Source organism: Pholis gunnellus (assembly GCF_910591455.1).
Source record: "Pholis gunnellus genome assembly, chromosome: 1".
Taxonomy (NCBI): domain Eukaryota; kingdom Metazoa; phylum Chordata; class Actinopteri; order Perciformes; family Pholidae; genus Pholis; species Pholis gunnellus.
Window position 1 is genome coordinate 6,668,690 of NC_136528.1, and position 17,709 is coordinate 6,686,398.

General features: G+C 43.1%; 1 protein-coding gene across 1 annotated transcript; it reads left to right on the forward strand.

The window, feature by feature from the left end:
• Positions 1–2,585: 2,585 nt before the first annotated feature.
• jph3a (junctophilin 3a) lies at positions 2,586–16,292 on the forward strand (the record flags this gene model as incomplete). Its single annotated transcript, XM_079161886.1, has 5 exons — positions 2,586–2,967; positions 9,809–10,589; positions 11,358–11,482; positions 12,940–14,186; positions 16,212–16,292. 5 exons carry the CDS (start codon positions 2,586–2,588, stop codon positions 16,290–16,292), a joined length of 2,616 nt encoding a protein of 871 aa, XP_079018012.1.
• Positions 16,293–17,709: the final 1,417 nt, after the last annotated feature.

The following is a 17,709-nucleotide window of genomic DNA, read 5'->3' on the forward strand; positions in this document are numbered from 1 at the left end:
TCTACAGCTATGGGACTACAGCTAGGAGACTACAGCTAGGAGACTACAGCCAGGGGTCTACAGCCAGGAGGCTACAGCTAGGAGACTACAGCTAGGAGACTACAGCTAGGAGGCTACAGCTAGGAGACTACAGCTAGGAGACTACAGCTAGGAGACTACAGCTATGGGACTACAGCTAGGAGACTACAGCTAGGAGACTACAGCTAGGAGACTACAGCTACGGGACTACAGCTAGGAGACTATAGCTAGGAGACTACAGCTATGGGTCTACAGCTAGGAGACTACAGCTAGGAGACTACAGCTAGGAGACTACAGCTAGGAGACTAGGAGACTACAGCTAGGAGACTACAGCCAGGAGACTATAGCTAGGAGACTACAGCTAGGCGACTACAGCTAGGAGACTACAGCCAGGAGACTACAGCCAGGAGACTACAGCTAGGAGGAGAGCAGACGAGTTGCTACAGCAGCGACGGTCCGTTGACAAATTCTGCTGTCAGCTCTAAATAAAGAAATCATAAATAACATATTAAAAATACTATAGACATATTAAAAAATGAAAATATTAAAAAAGATAAATTAATTTAATCTATGTTTAAAATAAGAATTTAAATAATTGTTTTTAATTTGAATATTGTGATTAACTTAATTTTAGGTTATTATTATCTATTTTTATTTAATTTTCTTTCTTATATATATATATATAAATACATATTTTTAAATAATCTTAATATATATATAAATTATTTAAATAATTTAATCTATATATATATATAAAAATAAATAAGAAAATGAAGTAGAATAATAATAGATAATAATACCTAATAATAGATAATAATCATTTTAAAATTAAGTTAATCCATATATATCTATAGATATCTATATGACACACACTTTCCTTGTAATCTGATCTGAAGTTTTTTTGATCTATTTGTTCTAATTACGTTCACCTGTTTATACAGCAGACCATAAAGACTATATTACCAGTTTAACCAGTTTACACTATAGCAGGTGTCAGTCGAGTCTTTGACACCATTTTCTGGTCACCATATAATCCAGCAGATGATTTGTTCGATGACAAGATAGATTTCCAATACCATCATGCTCCAGTTATTGATTAGACAAATATTAACCATGTGACCGCTCTAACAGTACAGACGACTGTGTTCGCCTGTCAGATTGTGGTGAAGCTCCTAGTTACTGAACCAGCGGACAGACGTTAGAAATGTATTTGTGCAATTAAAAGGTCAGTCTGGGTCTAATGAAGCCTCTTCAAGTAACAGATACAGTACATTGGGTTGCCTACAGTGAAGCAATTAGCTTTGGAGATAGAGAGTGGCACGGAAATCAATGAGCTCACAAACCTCATAGTTATCAGGAAAACAGATTGCTGACTGACCAGGTTTCAGTCTGAGAAAGAGCAGAGAAAGTGAAATGAGGCTGGTTAATTAGGAAAAGCAGGCTGTATCCCCAAAGGGAGAGAGCAGCGAGCTCCGAGCATGCAGCCGTTTGCACCATCCCTCCGTCTCTATCTCTTTAAGAGCCGGGAAAAGGAGTGTGTGTGCTCGGTGTGTGTGTGTGTGTGGGGGAGGGGTATTGGCTGGGGTGGAACAGTCCTGTAATGAGCAGATTTTAGAGAGAGAGAGAGAGAGAGGCCGAAAAACAAGAGAGGACAGATGACTTGGTGGAATTGGGATACAACAACAATCCAGATTTTAGGGCGAGCGCTGAAATGCAGAGGACAAAGGGAAAGGGAGAGGAATAATTCATTATTTCCTTCTTCACATCCTCATCTCCAGGAGGGAGGCTCATCTTCAGATCACAGCGGAGCAGAGTGGAGGAAGAGGAGATATTCACTCTGCGTTATGTCTGCCGAAAGGCTGAGGCTGCTCACGGATGTCTGTCTCTGAGACTTGTTTTACAGGCCAGCAGCTATAGAGCTCCAACTTCTCTGGATTTGTATTAAAAAAAATGTAATGGCGTACCAGTGCAGCAGCATCCTCCTCCTGTCTCCCTCTCTATGTGCCGGTGCGGCAGCGGATGTGTGGATGCTGTAATGTCTGATTGAGCTGAGCTCGGTCGCTATAGCTGCCACCACCACCACCACCACCACCGCCGCCGCCGCTCTGTGGGCCTCTGGGACTGCTGGAAAAGCCTAGGCCTCGCTTGTCTGGAGCGCCCCGCTGCACCGGCTGAGGCTGACGGGCCGGTGAGCTCCCCGGCTGCACGGAGCAGGAAGGTGGAGGAGGAAGTGGAGGAGGAGGAGGATGAGAAGCACTTTGAGCCTGCATGCCCATGGGAAGCAGCATGCACAGCAGCTGCGTTCGTCACTCCAGACGCGTCGCTGAGGCTTAGGCTGCTTCTCCATCGTGGGGCGACGCTCTTCGGGCCGCGTCCTGCTGCATATAAAACGAGGAGCTGGTGTTTTACATCTTAAACTAACAGGAGAGGGAGAGTCGAGGCCCTGCACCTCCATGCTGCCAGCTTCAAACGGGGCCTCCTCCCTATTTTGCTACTTCTGAGTGAACCGGACCCTTGTTTTTTCTTTTTCTTGACGTTCTAAGGATTTGCCGAAACCTGTTTCATGCATGTCCACTGGAGGCAGGTTTGACTTTGATGACGGGGGGTCGTACTGCGGGGGGTGGGAGCAGGGTAAAGCCCATGGACGAGGGGTCTGCACGGGGCCCCAGGGTCAGGGCGAGTACGCGGGCGCCTGGAGCCACGGCTTCGAGGTCCTGGGCGTGTACACGTGGCCCAGCGGGAACAGCTACCAGGGCACCTGGGCGCAGGGCAAGCGGCATGGCATCGGAGTGGAGAGCAAGGGCCGCTGGGAGTACAGAGGGGAGTGGACGCAGGGGTTCAAAGGACGCTACGGGCAGCTGGAGAGCACGGCGAGCGGGGCCCGGTACGAGGGGACGTGGAGCAACGGGCTGCAGGATGGATACGGCACTGAAACCTACTCTGATGGAGGTAAGGATGTTTAAAAACTATTTTTCTGCAAAGGAAAGCCCACTTTACCCTCCCAGCATCTTCTCACAAACACCAGTTTAGAGATCACTTCCAGTCACTAAAGGAATAGAACATCTCTACTCTCGTTCCACAAACTGATATTCAGGCGGCAAGTGGAGCGACTTGCTTACTTAGCCTGCTGCTAAAATCCACTGTGTCACATCTCAAATGTAGGCTACATAAAAGACATGTAGGTCACATCCACATGCTGGATTACTGAGCGGGCCTACCGGGCCGAGGGACCCAAGGGCTCTGGGGGCCCATATATTGTAAAGTATAATATCTGTGAGGGAATGACATCTGTGTGGATCTGCTGTGGCAGGAAGCTTTCGACAGGAGTCAGACAGCCTCTCTTCATCTCCAGCATGAACAAAATATTCAGTATTATATAAAGTATATAAAGTTTAGCTGCAGTTTTTCAACCAAAAGCACCTGAGAGTTCGACTCGACCTACAGAATGCAACTGAAAGAGATACAATCGACTACAAAGAGACACAAAATGACTTCAGAGGCATGAAGAAATGACTACAAAGAGACAGATGACTACAATGAGACACAAGAGGACTACAAAGAGACGCACAATGACTACAAAAAGACACAAGATGACTACAAAATAATGCAAAATGACTACAGAGACAAAAGATAACTACAAGGAGACGCAAATTGACTGCAAAGAGACAAAATGAATACAAACAAACACAAGACGACTAGAAAGAGACACACAATAACTACAAAGAGTCAAAAGATGACTACAAGGAGACACACAAAGACTATAAAGAGACGCAAAATGACTACTAACAGCACAGCCACGTCTCTTTCAGTCTAGTTGTCTTGCTTCAGTGTCTGAGGAGTTTGGGGACCTTTTTCCTGTCGGTGTGCCCATCATCTCCTCATCTCCTCATCTCCTCATCTCCTCATCAGACAGGTCTGTGGTCTTTAGTCGACTGACCAGCCTTCATCATTATCATCATTATTATAAAACAGGCCGTGGATGTTGAAAAAGGGGGCGTGTGTTTCTAATATTAGAAATCAAACCATGTTGAAGCCTCATCACGTCGTCTGTTTAGACAAAAACACACCTTCGCCGCTCTCCCCTCTGCATCACACCCTCTGTCGCCACGGTAACGCGGAGACAGCAGGTCAGCGTGTCACCGGAGACCAGCTCGCGGCTCTTCTGCCTCTCCGATTGGCTCTCTGCCTCCGCCAGTCTCATCTGTAAATCTAGGCCGTTTGATAACCGATGCTGCACCGCCCGCCTCCCTCCGAGCACCGCGCGGGACCCGGATGATGGAAGCCAGGTCAATAAGTGATGCAGGTGGAATAAAAACACAGTGTGTGTGTGTGTGTGTGTGTGTGTGTGTGTGTGTGTGTGTGTGTGTGTGTGTGTGTGTGTGTGTGTGTGCTGCATTGAAGGTGGAGGTTGTTCAGCGGGAGGTGGAGGCTCCCAACGCGAGCACTAAGGCTGACATCGTCATACCTGCTGTTTTAACAAATCTAAAACAAAGATGATGAAGAAAGAAAAACATTTATTTTTTTAAAAGACTGCGTCACGCGACAGCTCTGCTCCTTTCTTCCGCTCACGTGGAAGACCGCCGACAGATGAATATAGCACGCACGAGCTGACACATTTTCCACAACCCAATAAATGTGCAGGACGCTGTTTTCTACACACACACACACACACACACACACTCACACACACACACTGACAGGCCTGTCAACACAGCAAGTGCTTATTAAAAATGTAAATAAAAACACATTTTAGACAGGTCCAACGAGGGACAGGCAGCCCACGTTTGGTTTCAGCACCGCGGACAGCTCCTGATCGACACCAACTGTTTTTAGTTTGTGGAGCCTGAAAAGTCTTTAAAAAGTAAAATACATGTCGGTAAATATGACAACACACAAAGGCAATCGAAGAAAATACATTTACGTGTAAAATACAGAGAATTACCTGGAAAAACAAGAATAATTTGAGGCTTGAGTTTGGTTCATCAGTACCTGCAGGATTTATTTGTAAACAGTGTGTGCCCCAATTCCAGACTACATGTCTTCATTATACTTCCACTCCACTACATCTCACAGAGAATTATTGTACTTTTTACTCCACTACATGTATTTAATAACTCTAGTTACTTTGCAGGTTAAGATTAGTATTAGAAAAAAAAATATATGAAATGATGATGTATTATTTTAAGTTAAGCCGTATATAAAGTAATTACAATTAGTTCCACCTTTACCAGCTGAAACATTAACAATCACAATCCAATAATATAATATGTATTATTCTGAAATAGGCCATTCTGCATAATGAGCACTTTTACTTTTGGTACTTAAAGTATATTTTGATGGTAATATTTTTCCATTTACTTAACATTTTGAATGCACGAATTGTACTTGTAACAGAGTATTTCTATATTGTAGTATTGCTACTTTTCTTTAAGTAACATTTCTGAGCACGTTTTATACCTCAATCAAACTCGACTAGTAAAATGGATTGAATATGTTTTGGTTGTTTAACCACCATCTAAAGTTCATTTTGATGTTTTGCAGCTCCTCTATTTCCTTTAGCATTGCATTGTGGGAGAGTAGTCTTCTTCAACAGCACATCAAAAACAAGCGTTTTTATTTATTCGGCACTCTGACTGTGTTGACTTTACTTCATCTAAACAAAACACTACATACTCAAAGCGTGCGAATAGAATCAATGTGTAGTATCGAGTTGTGACCCAGTTCTAGTCTACACATTTATTCTGACAGACTCAACACACTGTATGCAGTACTACACAGAGTACTCTGTGTAGTACTGCATTCAGTGTGTTGACTCCAGCGTGGCCAGATCAAACCACTTAAAATCAATGCATTGATAATAATAAACCGATAGACATTATTATCATTCTCAAATCTGAATATTCAGTACTTTTACTTTTGGTACATAAAGTATTTGTTGATGCTCATGCTTTTACTTAAAATTTTGAATGCAAGAATTTCACTTGTACCAGAGTATTTCTACAGTATCTCCACTGAATGGCAGACAGACACAGTTCGTAGCTATCTTGTGAACGAGCTGTTTACTGGATGTGTAAATGAGCTAATGTTCGCCAACACACCAACTTTATAAAGGCAGAGATATGTCATCGTTGTGTTTACAGCTTGTTGTTTAAAGCTGCTTTAAAACACTTTTTGTTTGGTTCATATTGCTCTTCAGATTGCATTTTCTCTAACAGAATTAATCACACTGAATTTGGGGATTTGGGGGTAATGGTAGTAATCCGGCCTTGCACACTACAAGAGTGACAAAATTAACAATTAAGTATGCACCCAAAATATATTTCATTTTTCTCCCACAATGCAGTGCAAAAAAAGAATGTGAGGGGCTGCTCAAAGCTGAACAATTAGAAATTAAAAAACAAAAGTCGTGGATGTCGGTGAAAGAGCTCCAGGAACAGAAGAAAAACAAATCTTTGTACAAGAACATTTTGCTTTCTTGTGAGGTTGAAATATACTCATTGCATTAACAGTATCTTATATAATACCAGTACATTTAAACTATGTATTATTCATATACATTAAAGTGGGTCACACTGAGTGAGCTTGGTAAAATGTAAACCTCCACGTATCTTTCAGGGTTTCATTTCAGCACCGTGGACAGCTCCAGCGCCACACTACATATTCAACACGCATCTTATAGTGAAATGGATTTTGAAGACAACAAATCACTTTTATAAACTAACATGAAATGATGACGTCATGTCAACAGAAATGAATAAATTAGAACGTTTTTCCAAAGATAGCTTCTGTTTTCTGCTCACGCCACAGAAGATTAGTTCCTTGTAAGTGAATCTTTTTCTTCTTCTAGACCACTCGGAGTTGTCGGCTTCTTGTCTGCAACTTGTGTGAGGAACGGCACACTGTGAAACACACAATGCACTGATGATTGTGACACCGTGGTGTCGGCCAATCCTCGACTTTACCAGTGTGATGGAGGAAACACCCACATTTATGTCGTTTCCTAGAAGTAATCACCACACTCAAAGCTGTAATTATACGAGCACAGAGCGGTGCGTTCTCTTCCCTCCAACAGAACAGAACAGTTGTAAACATCCGTAATGTCACTGACGTTTAACCACATGTGTGGCTTAATTACAAATCAGCAGGAGATGCACAGCGGCGTATCTAGCATTGAGAAACTGTAGTAGTCCTGCTTTTTTCACATTGAAACTCCTGATAAACCTGTACACTAGTCCGACACAGTTAGAGACTCGCTGGGGAACAAAGTGGAGCATTTAGCAGCTGAAGAGACATTTAAATATTTTCATTCCGGAGTTGGTGGAGACCAAAAACAGAGTTAAAAGAGAGAGAATGTTGGACTCACATTCATCTGGTGGACACAAACACGACCCCAAGTTAAGTCCGTTCTGTGTCCGCTGGATGTGTAAATGAACAAACAAGTTCAGCATAAGTTTGAAAGTGAAAACACCGAAATGTTGTGTTTAAAAATGCTGATCCCGAGAGGTCAAAGTAACATGACAACCAGATCTAAAAGAGCGTATTGGGTTTAATGCAGTTCTGTTTAAATTATGTCAATATCTTTTGGATTTTGGCTTTTAATGTTAACATAATGTTTGATGTTATGTACAGATAATTAATAAAAGAGCTGAAATAACTCTTCTTTGTACAAGAGTTTGGTTTTTTTTGTTTCTTGATGAAACCTGCGAGGCTCCACAGGAAATAGATTCATGAGGCCAAAAACATGAAGTACGTTCAACATACTGAAGTCTCAGTGACGGATAGTCAGTTTGGGCTGGGAACAGAACAAGTATCTGGAAAAGTTGGCATGAAAAAGATTGAAAATGCAAAATCAAAAGTTAAAATCAATATACTGTACGACAGGGAGCTCCATCACAGGACGCTCAGATTGGATTTGCATTTCATTCTAACTAAAAAAGTCATTTTACCTAAACGAAAACTATGATTTGTATCATTGATAATACAATTTTAACCATCTAATTTTACAAACTATGATCAGTCAGCTAACTTCCTGTCTAAAATGTTTGTGTTGTGATCATTTTAAACTTTATGAAAATGACATTTGACCTTTTTTTTCCGGTTTGAGCTGAAACAGATAATCAATTGACCCTTCGCTAAGTCCCGCCCCTGGAACGCAGACTGGCCAATCCAGCTCTGACCAGGATCCGACAACTATTATATATTTATATAAATAAATATTTACATAATTAATGTATAAATATTTAACTTAGATTGAGCCCTTCATACCTACGTAGTGATCAGATCCTGTTCACGGAGTCCGCCGTGTTTCTACAGAGACCCAGAACGGCCACCGTAGTTCTCTGACACGCTTTTGAAACTACAATAACGAGAGAGCGCCAGCCGCCGTCTGCCTTCCGTTGCTCCTACAGAAGTGTTAATATAGTGAGGACGGCCTACACACTGTCCCTTTGAATAAACTACTGAACATATCACACACAGTTATCCTCTCTTCTTCTTATAGTACGTTGGTTTGTCTCTATAATCCTCCAACATTAGATTCACTGGTTACTAGTTCTTGATCAGTTTTTAGAAAGTGCATATGTTCTTCTCTGCAGTCTAGGAAACGCCAAGTATCTGGTGTTATTCTGGGTTCATGTGGTTTTAATGTTGAGCCAAGATGCCTCCGTTTGGCACCGAATTATTTTTAAAGCTCTTATTTCTGGTGTAGAGTAAAAATAATCCACAAAGGAAGAATCCTGCTGACTTGGTGATCTTCTGCTCTTTCCTCTAGCGCCACCACGAGGTTCACAGCTTTGGCTTTTAGCAAAACATCAAACAACTATTGGATGGATTATAATGAAATTTAACTTAATACATTTTCATTTTAACATTCAAAAAGAAAGGGATGTTTTGCAGGTATTTAGAAGGTATTTAAAACAATAAAACAAAAGTATTGGACAAAGTGATGGCGTTAGATGAAAAGTCAGTCGATCACCAAAGTTATTATAATTCATCCTGAAGGGAACATGAATCTCTGAACCACATTTCACTGGCAATCCATCCTACAGTTGATGAGATATTTCACTCAAAACTACAAATGTCAACCTCATGATTGTGATATAGGGGAAAAGTCTGAGGATCACTAAAGTTCGTAGGATTCATCCTTTTGGGGAACATGAATGTCTGACCCACATTTCATGGCAATCCATTGGGATATTGAGATATTTCTCAAGGTAAAGTAGAAAAGATCACTAAATGATGACAACTTGTCTGCACGAGTCTTGTGCCGATCCATGAGGTGAATGTTGAGATATTTTGCAAGCACACCCAATCTGAACAAGTAAAAACTCTGACCCGCTGTTGTCGACAAAAAAAGGTCAGCAAACCACCAAACTCACTAGGATTCATCTTTTGGGAAGCATGAAAGTCTGCACAAAGTTTGATGGCGGTCCATCCAGTAGTTGTTGAGATATTTCACTTAAATTACACATGTCTACCTTACGGTGGTGCTATAGAGGAAAATACAGTAGGATTCATCCACTGGGGAACATGAATATTGGTAAAATGTCATGGCTATCCAATCAATAGTTGTTATAGGAAAAGTAGCAAAGTTAGACGTTCATTAAATTACGATTCATCCTCTGAGAAACATGAATGTCTGTAGTAACTATAAACTCTGACCTGCTGGAGAACGTCAGGGAACCACCAAAACTTACTAGGATTCATATTCTGGGAACAATGAATGTCTGTGCAAAGTTTAAAATCAGTTTAAAAAGTTTAAAAATCCTCAATGTCTCCGTTTGTCTCTCAGGAACCTACCAAGGCCAGTGGCTGGGCGGGATGCGTCATGGCTATGGCGTGCGGCAAAGTGTGCCGTACGGCATGGCGGCCGTCATCCTCTTCCCCCTGCGAACATCCATAAACTCCCTCCGCTCCGAGCACAGCCATGGCCCTCCGGCTGTGCTGGAGGACGGCACCGCCACCACGCCCACGGACGGGGTGGTGGCCGGTCTGGCCGGGAGCCCTGTGGGCCGGGGTGGGTTCGCTCTGACGGCGCCCAGTGAAGCCGAGCGCCAGAGGAAGAGGAAAGGCCGCTTCCGGCAGTCCATCCTGAGCGGCCTGAAGCTGCGGCGCTCCGAGTCCAAAAGCTCGCTGGCCAGTCAGCTCAGCAAGCAGAGCTCCTTCTGCAGCGAGGCGGGCATGAGCACCGTCAGCTCCGCTGCATCCGACATCCAATCCAACGCCAGTGAGAGCGAACAGGGCGCCCCCGTGGACGCCACCGTCACTGAAATGTACGCTGGCGAGTGGCGGAGCGACCAGAGGGCCGGCTGGGGCGTCAGCCGGCGCTCGGACGGCCTGCACTATGAAGGGGAGTGGGTGGGGAACAAGAGGCACGGGTACGGGTGCACCACCTTCCCTGATGGCACCAAGGAGGAAGGGAAGTACAAGCAGAACGCGTTGGTGAGCGGGAAACGCAAGAACCTGATCCCGCTGAGGGCCAGTAAGATCAGAGAGAAGGTGGACCGGGCTGTGGAGTCTGCAGAGAAGGCTGCAGACATCTCCAAGCAGAAAGCAGAGATCGCCATGTCGAGGTAACATGTTCACTTTTCAATTCTATAGTATTTATATCACAAATCAAATATTTGTCTCGGAGGGCTTTACAATCTGTACAACATATGACATCCTCTGTCCTTGGACTCTCACATGGGATAAGGAACAAAAAACTTTCACAGTGGTGGAAGAAGTATTCAGATCCTTTACTAAAGTACAAGTACTAATACTACACTGTGAAAAGATCCTGCACTCAAGATGTAACTTAAGTAAAAGTATGTATCAGTAAAATGTACTTAAAGCATCAAAAGTAAAGTCAGTGTTTTACTATTATATCTGATGTTTCTGCTGCACCAATATGTATGTTGCATGTATTTTAACTCTTTCATATCCTGTTTACTCCTTTAATGTACATAAAAGCATCATATTCTATAAGATCATCATGTGTTTGTAGCGTCTCTGTCCTGTGAGAACCACGTATCTCTAAGAAAAACAGCCTGTTTTCAGCTTTGTGACGATGCATTTTCCAGCTGATCCAAGAGGCTTTTTAAAGACTTTATTCAGATGAAGAAGTAGGAGGGTTTTCTCAACAGTTCATCTTTGAGTTTATCACAAACATTCAACATTAACACATCTGGAGATACGTGGTTTTCACTGGACAGAAAGAGGATGAAAAGAGACTAAAGTTAACAGATGAATTTGATGGAGTAAAAATGATTCACCTCTGAGATGTAGTAGAGCACAAATATAAAGTTACATTAAATGAAAATACTCAAGTAAAGTACAAGCAAGTGTTTCCACCTGTTCAGGATGAGCCATGCTCGAGGGAAGGCGGAGGCCGCTGAAGGAGTCGCCCAGAAGGCCACGGAGGAGTGTCGACTGGCCCGCATCGCTGCCAAAGAGCTCTCTCCCTCCTTCCACATCTACGGGAACGGTGAGCGGACGACACTGATAATCCGCATTATTAAACTTTATTACAATCCACACATGAATACAGGTATACATGAAATGTGACCTCTGCATTTAACTCCTCCTGTAAGCATTAGGAACAGCGAGCTGCATCAAAACGCAACTTGGGGTTCAGTGTCTTGCTCAAGGACACTTTGACATGTGGACAGAAGGAGCCGGGGATCGAACCGTGTGGTTAAAGAACAACCCGCTCTTCACACTGAGCCACAGCCACACTGTCGTTTATATGTTTGCAACGCAGAACTACGACATTTAATGGCTGCTACGTTATTCTTGAGTCAGCAAGATTTGTATATTTGTGTATTTATTCATTTATTTATTTTAATTTCCGCTACACGTGCCTGATAACCAACACTAGTGCTGGTATAATTAAAGTGAAATTGTTGGATACAAAAAATATATATAAAAAATATATGGATTTACTGATAATATACTGGTGATGTAATCTCACCGCAGACCTGCAACGATTGCTCAATTTATCAATTTGTTGAAAATAAATAAATAATCTAGTCAAGTTAAAACAAGTCCCCGCCCCAAAGTTATTTATTTACACTATTACAATACTGTTTGGAAAGAAAGATGATACTTTTTCTTTTCTCTTTTATTCTGTTTTTTTAGTTTAGTTAGCCAAATTTCTGCCCACTTTTATTTATTTATTAATTATTTTAATCACCACTGAAGGTGTCTGATAACCAACACTAGTGCTGGTATGTTTAGAGTCAAATTGCCGGATACTAAGATACTTAGTTGCTGATAATACACTGGTGACGTAATCTCACCGCAGACCTGCAACAATTGATCAGTTTGTTGAAACAATTAATCAAGTTCCTGTACAAAGGTTTCTACTGTTTGTGTAGAAATATGATATGACAGCATTACTCTTTCTTGTCTGTTTTATTCCTTTTTTTGTTTTGTTTTCTTGCCCATTTCTGCCCACTTTTATGTTGCTTCGTTTTCCCCCAGAGACCCGTGTTGTTACAATTAGTCATAAGTCGTGACTGAATTTAAAAAAAGGCAGAAAATTATGGAAACAAGGGAATCACACGTATTATCTCCATTTAAAATCTACATTTACGTGTATAAGTACCTGGATTTATTAAAAGAAATATGTCAAATGTGTGGATTTACAGTAGGTTCAGTGTTTACACACACAAATATGATCTCATAATAAACTACAGGAGGATTTAAAGCCTTTGAGAATTCAAACAGAATCAAGTGCATTCACTTAGTTAATCCTCTCTAAGCCAACAGTGACAGCAACAGATCCAGTTTGTGTGCAGCTTTTCTCTCCCTTTGTTACTCTGCATGCTGATAACACACACACACACACACACTCACACACACACACACACACACGTGGACTCGGGGATGGATTGGTGCCAAATCACCTCACTGTGTGTTCTTCTCTGGCTGTTTTCGTAGGGCTCGAGTGTCAGAGGCCCAAGCACCAGGACGCCAAGGACAAAGACCATGAGGTGATCTCCACGGGAACAGACAGTCCGGAGCTGTGCACGCCGGACACCACGCCGCCCGTGATAACACCCGACCTCAGCCCCGTGCTGAGCGTGCCCACCTCGCCCCCCCGCAGCCCGACCAAACACGCCCATCGCCCCAGAAACGCCTGCTTCATGCGCCAGACCGCCGTGGACGATCAGGGCGCCGCCGAGATTCAGGTGCTGGTGGAGGGGCGGGGCGTGGATCTGCCGAGGGGCGGGGCTAACAATTGGACCGACGACATGTATCCGGAGCGCGGGGGCAGCAGCCGCTCCACCACGCCCTCCCTCCTGGAGGAGCAGGAGGGGCAAGTTAACGGCCACGAGCAGGCCCCTTTGTCCAACCACAAACCCCGGGAGAAATCCTCGTCCAATCACAAGTCCCGGGAGCACGCCTCCTCCTACAGAGCGTGGGAGCACTCCCTCTCCAACCAAAAGCCCTCCAAGCAAGCCTCTTCCAATCACAAGTCGAGGGAGTACTCGTCCTCCAATCACAAAACATGGGATCATTCTTCCACCAATCACAAGGCCTGCGAGCATGCCTCTTCCAACTACAAGCCGCAGGTGCACATTTTATCCAATCACAAGGCCTTGGAACATAACATGTCCAATCACAAGACTTCTGAGCATGCTTCTTCCAATCACAAGCCCCAAGATTATATCTCCTCTAATCACAATGCAAAGGACCACGTCTCTTCTAGCTACAACCCCCGAGAGCATGTCTACTCCAACCACCATCCGAAGCAGCACAACCCTTCCAACCACAAGCTTAACGAGCATGCTGTAATCGACCAAAGGCTGGACGGCCTCACCGGGGGCTGGACTAATGAAAGCACCCTTAGGTGGAGCCCCGCCCACTCGCGCCTCATGGAGCAGGACGAGGAGAGGATGAACGACTACACGGTCGACATGAGGCTTCAGTGTCCGGACTCGCAGACGTCTCGGGGGCTGGGCCCGGAGACCCTGGCCCCCAAAAACAACCGGCTGCGAGCCCGGGCCCTCCGGCCCGTCAGAGAGGGATCCATGGACTCTGTACAGATGCTGGACAACCTGAATGTGGGGGCGGAGCTGGAGGAGTGGCCTCTGCACAGGGACCTCACGCTCTCCCCGCCCCTCAAGTCTCAGCCCATCACTCTGGAGCAGGAAGGAGAGCTTCTCACCCTCAAATCAAACTCAGTGAGTCAACGTGTTGGATCGGTGCAGATCCACGTTTTCCATAATCCAGAGTCAACAGTTGAATTAGCAATAATCATCAAAAGAAGTCGTTTTTTGGAAATATGCTTATTTGCTTTCACGCAGAGAGTTGGATGCTTCCACAACTTATCGTCTTTACATTTCTACTAAACAAGTGAGATACAATCAGCGATCATTAGAGGCATTAGCAGGCCAGGCTAGCAGTTTCCCCCTTCTAATTAGCTAAGCTAATTGCCTCTCACACTTAAATGTACAGACACGTCAATCTTCTCATCCAACTTTCAACAAGAAAGCAAATAATCGTATTTCCAAAATGTGGAAAGATTCCTTTAATTACATTATAGTGCATTGATGAGTAATGTGAGTACTGCAAGAGGCGATACTTCATAACAAATCAAAATGTTCATACCATTCATTCAAGCTGAATATATCAGTCAAACTAATTCCATCCCTCCTCATTCTTTCTGGCTGTTTTGGAAACACAACAGCTTAAAATAAGTAATATAGAGTAGTGTTTATGTAGTTTAATGGAAAAATTCTTAACTCAAGTTTAAAGTGTCCTGTAATCGTACAGGATTAACACATTTTGCTTTTGTTTTGTTCTCAACTGCAACGATGAAAAGTATTGAATCTGTTTGGTAGTTTTGACTCTGACTGGCCTCTTCAAAGGCTCCTGCTAAGGCTCATGGGTACTGTAGTATTTAGAGGCATTTACCACACCAAAGTGAAGACACATATTTAGAATCGGTGGCTGTAACATAAAGCCATAGTGTATTAAAAGTAACCAGGAGACTGTGTGGAGTCAAATTGATGATGTCAGTCAAATAAAAGTTTGAAATGGGATCCAGAGAGGAAAGATACTCCTGCAGCCTGACATTGTGTGTCAGAGAGAACACAAAGCAAATAACATAAAGCAGAGACGAAAAATAAAAAAATCATAAATATGCACTCTTCCTGTCAATAGTCTGCGGCGCCACATTTTGATTGGTAGCTTCAGTGGTGAGAGAAGTACTCAGATCTTTACTTAAAGGTCCCATTATGTAAGCAAGTTAGATTTCCATGTCTTTTGTTATTATAAAGCAGGTCTAGGTGCTACATGAATACTGTATTCACAAACTGTGCCTTTAAACGAGCCGTCAGGACTTACGTACGGTTTGTGATGTGACAACTATGCAGCCGCCGGTAGAATTGCAGCTAAACTCCGTCAACACAGGTGTGGAAACGCCAACCAATCGGAGCAGACTGGGAGATGGGTTTAAAGAGACAGGCGCAAAAACGGAGCATTTCAGACAAAGGGTGAATACAGGTGTATTCAGACAGACAGTGTAAGAAAAATAAAGGTTTTTTTTAACATTAAAGCATGTAAACATGTTTTAGTAGACACCTAAAATACAAGTATGACCCTTGAAATGAGCATGACATGTCCCCTTTAAGTAAATGTAGTAATATAGTGTAAAGAATACTGTGTTACAAATAAATGATGTAAAAGTGTTAAAGTAGAAGTACTTGTTGGGCAGAATGGTTCCTTTCACCAAGTCATATTATCACCATATTATTGGAATATCATTACTGATTACTTTAACACATGAGCAGCATTTTAATTACAGCCAGGGGAGGTGGAGCAGATCTGAAGTACTTTATATACTGCTGGATAGTTTAATCTACAGCACAGTATCATATGTTATAGACTAATCACGTTTGGTTTGTAAGATCTTAATCAGTAAATTAGTAACTCGAGCTATAAGATAAGTAAAAAGTGCAATATTTTCCTCCGAGATGTAGTGAAATAGAAGTATAACGCAGCATAAAATTGAAATACTCAAGTGAAATACCTAAAAAGTTGTACTTAAGTGCAGTAGGTTCACATTTCCAAAATGTGGTCTGTTCGTCTGGAGGATATTTGTGAACAAAGAAAGGATTTAATTAATCTATAAATTAAGGATTTATTACACCCAATACATTCGTGCATTAACTGAACTTCTTCTTCTCTCCTCTCTTGTCTTTCAGGGCTCCAGCTCTATCCTGGTGGTTATGGTCATTTTACTCAATATTGGAGTAGCCATTCTTTTCATTCACTTCTTTATTTAAGCGTATACAGGTATGATCTACTAAGACTTATTGATAACTACGGTATATTATATTATTACTTACTGAGACGGACGTTCTGCCTATTCGACTGGAGCCCACAGCCCGAGTGACGGACACGGCAGAGAGCCTTTCTATTGTTGCTACCGGTCTTTTCACCTCTGTTGAAGCCCGTTTCAGTTCCTGTGAAAGCGACGTTCCTTTCCCGATGCTATGCTACTTTTAGCTTTGCCAGCATAGAAAAGAAAGTAAGAAGAAGAAGAGTGCAGCTTTAAAACTAGCGTGCATGGGTGTCCATCAGCTGTACTGTTAAATGGACTGGAGATGGCACAGGCAGTTTGGCCCATCTTTTCATCATTCTAGACAAGAACATATAGCAACCCCTTGTTTCCTGGTTATCATGAGAAACATGCAAACCAAGAGCACGGCACACACTCCACCCTAAACCCCACAGACAATAACCCCCATTCTGCCTTTTAACCCCCCCCCCCCCCCACACACACACACACACACACCCATCCATCAGTCAGTCTCTAACCCTATTCGCATTATGCGCTACATACAGAACTATGCTGCAAGAGTAGATCCATTTTAAAGGGCTCCGTCATTATTCTTTTCTTTATTCCACTACGAACTGCACACACAACCATTGCATGAGGCTGTGTGGGGTTTCTCAAAAGTGCATTTTCTATCCCTTTAACATCACTGGTCTGTCCTCATTTCTGTGCACACGCCATCCACGGTTTTCACTCCCTGTCGCACACAGGATGTGTGTGTGTGTGTGTGTGTGTGTGTGTGCCGGCAGAGATTTGGAAGAAAAAATGTAAATGACAAAAAGAAGAAAAAAGATCAGCCGCCGCGCCACTTCACGTCCAATCAGAAATCACAGAATCTGAGCGACTCGGATTCAACAGCGACCAACACCACCCATAAGTCAAAAAACCTCGAGGAACTTCCTGAATTTATTGTTTAGTGAAACACATTCGCACGCAAAATTATTTAAAAAAAAACAACAAAAAAAACATACACATTTAACCGCTGACATACTGAGGAGGGTTCAGCCTTGCCCCGTTGTACAGCCTTGAGACTGTTATGTTATAACCACTGATTCTATATATATGTGTATGTGTCATTATTATTCAAGTTTGTTACTTTTTTGCAGTTTGCAAGACAGAGAGAATGCTGAGTGCCTCGTATTTATTCATTTCCCGTCTCGAATTTATTTTTAAAAAACTCCCCCGACCCGAGATAATAACACACCCAGGCTAAGAGGAGACGAGTAATCTTCAACATGAAGAAAGGTGACCCCCCCCCCCCCCCCCCCCCCCCCCCCCACACACACACACACACACACACACACACACACACTGCTGTTCCTGCCCAACACACACAAACCTCCCTTTCACCCTGAAATGGCATG